We start from the raw sequence: 4,967 nt of genomic DNA, 5'->3' as shown, positions 1-4,967 counted from the left end.
CATTTCAGGCTCCTAAGGGCCAGGGGGTGTAGTAGGTTTTCTACTTGCCATTTCCAAACTGTTCCTTACCTGTCCTCCTCAGACACCCAGCTTCTTTGAAGCCTCTCTGATGCAAATACTGTCCACAACAATCTTATCCTTCTGTCTTCTATCATATTTTACTTTTTTTCTAGACAGAGTCTCGCTCTACAATAGTCACTTTTATTTTTTTTTTATTTTTATTTTTTAGATAATACACATTCTTGATTTAATGGAAATATTTATATGCAGTGAAACATAAAACCAATTATTGGTTGTATTGCTACATTTAAACAATTTTCTTAAGTAACTAAAATATAATTAAGAATCCCAAAAGTGTCCTAGACAACTATTTTAGAATCAAAAAGTACATGATCACAAGTACGTAAAACAATAATAAAATCAGCATTTATTTATCTGTACATCCATAAGAAAAGTTACTATTTTAATTTGCTAACAAGAATGCTTTTTAACAAGGGTGATCTGGTTTAAATAGCTATGATTTCCTATGTTTCCATTATTATTTTAAATATACATTGACTTTTTAAGGAAACAACAGAGCTGAACCAGTGAAGCACATTTCATGATAAGCACTAAAGAGAAAATATGAGATCACTAAAATCCCCAAATTACTTCATAAGGGAAACAGTTGAGGGATATTAAAAATCAATTTAAGTACATATTGGATTTGTGAAAGGCTTATGTAAACATAACTTGAATTTACTTAAAAAAAAAAAAAAGAAATACAAAAACAAACATTCTATAATTCCCCCCAAGAGATTTATTCAAATATGAGTTTAAGTAATAGCTGCAGGGCCTGGGGTGAGAAAGCAGGGCATGGTAGTGCATGCACCTGCAGTACCAGCCCTTTGGGAGGCAGATCACTTGAGCCCAGGAGTTCGAGGCTGCAGTGAGCTGTGATTGCACTACCGCACTCTAGCCTGGGCAACAGAGTGAGACCCTGTCTTAAAAAAAAAAAATTTTTTTTTTTTTTTTAGATGGAAAAGTTCTCAGAAAGAGGCACTAATCAATCATCGTATGTAATTTTTTTCCCTTGAAACACAGCAATATTAGATTGCTGTTCTTTTCGCCTTCTGCTTGCTTCCCATGAAGGATGAAGAGGCAGCTGCAACTGCTGTTTTGTATTTTCAAGTCTTCTTGGTAGCTTCTTATTAAACTGATTCTTGATCTGAGGCTCATTCTGTGGAAAATCTAGTGATCTTGTTTTTGGAGCCTGTTCTTTGTAATTTCTTCTAGAGCTTTTAGATCCAGATAAAGAGTGGAAAAACACTGATTCTAACTTTCTGGCTTCTGTACTTGGCTTGGTTTTGTCATTTCTTGTATCCCCATGAGTTTCACCTGTATCTTCTTTAAGAAACACTTTTTCGAGTGGTTTTTGTTCCTTAACTGAAGAATGACAACTACTTTCCTTCCTTCTTGTCTGTCTGACTTTCCCAATGAAGAAGTCGTCACCACTATCACTATCTTCAGACATGGAAGACTGCTTGTAAAACCTTTCTTCTGTGCTATCATCAAAATACTCCTTCTCCTCTTCACATATTTCTTCTCCGCCATCACTGTTACTAGAGAGTGAGCTATCAGATTCTTTGTTTTTTTTAGTTTGACTTAGTGTTTTCAGCTATGGGTCAGCAGGTGTCTTGTGGGACTCAAGGGAAACTACAGAATCCTTTCCTGAAGGCTTTGATGGAGAATTTGGAATAGTCACTGCTTTAGGTCCACGTTCCATCTTGGCTACTTTTTCCTTTGAATTATGTGTTGGTTTCTTCCCCAGTATTTTGGTTTCTTTGACTTTTTGCTCACTGATAACAGTTCCTTCATGCTGTAAATTACCTCCATTATCATTTGAACACAAAGTATTCTCAGAATGATTGTCCTCTGAAGCATTCTTTGATGACTCAACTTCAGCAACATTTTGTCTTGCTTCTTTAAAGGCTTGGACAGCAGCTTTTAGCACATCTATCTTTTTCTTCAGAAGAGGATGTACTGCTAGTCTGGCAATTGCTCTTTCAGTTGCAGTAGAATCTGGCTTTTTGCAGATTTTTTCAAAGTTGATATCATCACCAAGAGCAGATTTAGTTACCATATCAGGTTTCAATTCTTTCATGGCATGGATCTCTTCAAGCAATCGTTGCGCCCGTCTTTGGTTTTTTAACAGTGCATCTTCAGTACCCTTTTTTGACTTCAGTCTGCCAACACTCCTGACAAGTTTTCGGATAACCAAAACTCGTATTCTCTTCACTTCTTTTCTCATCTTCACAACCTCGTTATTGAGGTTCAGAGTTCCCGGCTGAGCCATGGTAGATGAAGGAATATGATCCGCCGCTGCCTGCACGTCAATAGTCACTTTTAAAATTATTTATTAGCCGGGTGAGGTGGCTCACGCCTGTAATCTCAGCATTTTGGGAGGCCAAAGCAGGCAGATCACCTGAGGTCAGGAGTTTGAGACCAGCCTGGCCAACATTGCGAAACCCCATCTTTACTAAAAATACAAAAAGTAGCCAGGTGTGGTGGCATGTGCCTATAATCCCAGCTACTCTGAAGGCTGAGGCAGGAGAATTGTTTGAACCTGGAAGGTGGTCGTTGCAGTGAGCTGAGATCACGCCACTGCACTCCAGCCTGTGCAACAGAGCAAGACTCTTGTCTCAAAAAAAAATGAACATTCAGACCATTCAGCGACCTCCCGCGCCCAGGTGGCCTGGTCGTCCATCTTGCCCTTCGCTCTATCTTGCCCTTAGCCTGAGCCCCCCTCCACCCTGCTCATTCTCCCTCTGGCCATTTGGGTCACAGCGCACCAAGAGAAGAGGACGCCACCTTCCCTGTCCCATCCTTAGTCAGGTGTGCACCCTTTGCTAGGGCCCGTGCCTCCACCCAGGTCAGAGCTTGGAGATTCACCCCCTTGCTTTCACATTTAAATAAGATGCAGGCAAAAGGCTGCCACAGAAATAGGCGCTGCACACTTGTTCATAAGCACTTGGTAGAAGCACATAGTAGGTGCTTAATATTTACTGAAAAGTTGAGTACCTAGTAAGCACTCAAAACCTGGTGAAAGGCCGAGTGCGGTGGCTCACATCTGTAATCCCAGCACTTTGGGAGGCCAAGGCAGGTGGATCACCTGAGGTCAGGAGTTTGAGAGGAGCTTGGCCAACATGGTGAAACCCATCTCTCCTAAAAATAAAAAAATTAGCCAGGTGGGGTGGCGTGTGCTGTAGTCCCAGCTAATCGGGAGGCTGAAGCAGGAGAATTGCTTGAACCTGAGAGGCGGAGGTTGCAGTGAGCCGAGATCACACCACTGCACTCCAGCCTGGGTGACAGAGTGAGACTCTGTCTCAAAAACAAAACAAAACAAAACAAGAAAAACCTGGTGAAAATAAAGCACCTGTCAACAATGCTTGGTGCCCAATGCCTGCCACTTAATATATGCTCCATGAGTGGCAGTTATAATTATTGCTATATTCTATCAGTGTTCCACACTAATTGACATAAATCTTACAAATATGCTGAGTTGGCCAGGTGCGGTGGCTCACACCTGTAAGCCTGCACTTTGGGAGGCAGAGGTGGGAGGATTACTTGATTCCGGAAGTTCAAGACCAACCAGAGCAAGATGGGAAGACCTCCAACTACATTTAAAAAACAAATAAATAAATAACACTCAAACTCCTAACCATTCCTTAAGGTATTGTATAAGCTCACACCTGTCTTCTCTCAATCACCAAACTCCAGCCCCATTGACCTCCTTTCTGTTCTTCCAGCATACCTTGTCCATCTTATCCATAGCAATATGAGACATTAGGTCAAATGTGTTCCTGAAATCAAGGTAGGCTATTATTTAAAGCAGTAGCTCTCAGTCCAAAGTGATATTGACATTCTCAGGGGGCTGGGAAATGTGTGGAGGCTTTTTTGAGGATTGTCAAAATGACAAAGGGGATTGGTTAGAGATTAATCTCCATGAAACGTTATGAAGAATATCCTATCTAAAATTCCAATAGTGTTCCATGTAGAGACATTTAGTGCAAAACATTCTTATGTCCACAAAAAGACTTGTGTAAGAATGTTCATAACAACTTTATTCATAATAGCGCCAAATAGGAAACATCCTACATTTGGCTAATTTGCTGCATTATGTTGTTGTTGTTGTTGAGATGGAATTTTGCTCTTGTTGCCCAGGCTGGAGTGCAATGGCAAGATCTCAGCTCACTGCAACCTCCACCTCCCGGGTTCAAATGATTCTCCTGCCTCAGCCTCCCGAGTAACTGGGATTACAGGCATGCGCCACCACATCCAGCTAATTTTGTATTTTTAGTAGAGACGAGGTTTCACCATGTTGGTCTCGAACACCTAACTTCAGGTGTTAGTCACCTGCCTCGGCCTCCCAAAGTGCTGGGATTATCAGTGTGAGCCGCCGCACCCAGCCTTGAGTTTAATTGTAATAGATATCACTTAATAAGCATCTACATATGAATTAACTAAACATTATGTTTAAGTGCTTATTATACAGTGCTTTATATTTTACAAAAGAATTTAAAGTGGAAAAGATATGAAAAAGGGTTTTTTTTTCATGGTAAAGGGTTAGAAGTTTTGCGTTTGGAGACAAAGCTAATTTTTAGGCTGGGCGTGGTGGTTCACGCCTCTAATCCCAGCACTTTGGGAGGCTGAGGCCGGCAGATCACTTAAAGTCAGGAGTTTGAGACCAGGCTGGTCAACATGGCAAAAACCCATGTATACTAAAAATATAAAAATTAGCTGGGCGTAGTGGTGTATGCCTGTAATCCCAGCTACTCAGGAGGCTGAGACATGAGAATTGCCTGAACCTGGGAGGAGGAGGTTGCAGTGAGCCAAGATCCTGACACTGCACTCCATCTTGGGTGACAGAGGGAGACTCAATGTCAAAAGAAAAAAAAAAAAGTTGGCTGGGCATTGTGGCTCACGCC

General features: G+C 41.3%; 1 protein-coding gene across 1 annotated transcript; it reads right to left on the bottom strand.

Moving 5' to 3' along the window:
* Positions 1–230: 230 nt before the first annotated feature.
* LOC117062347 (serum response factor-binding protein 1-like) lies at positions 231–2,370 on the bottom strand. The gene is given in 1 exon segment (XM_033175790.1): positions 231–2,370. A coding segment is annotated over 1 exon segment (1,290 nt). The 5' UTR covers positions 2,336–2,370; the 3' UTR covers positions 231–1,045.
* Between the last annotated feature and the right edge of the window lie 2,597 nt (positions 2,371–4,967).

This window comes from Trachypithecus francoisi, unplaced genomic scaffold (assembly GCF_009764315.1).
Source record: "Trachypithecus francoisi isolate TF-2019V2 unplaced genomic scaffold, Tfra_2.0 Lachesis_group17, whole genome shotgun sequence".
Lineage (NCBI taxonomy): Eukaryota > Metazoa > Chordata > Mammalia > Primates > Cercopithecidae > Trachypithecus > Trachypithecus francoisi.
Note: the sequence above shows the minus strand (reverse complement) of the source record. Positions and strands in the feature narration are given on the sequence as shown.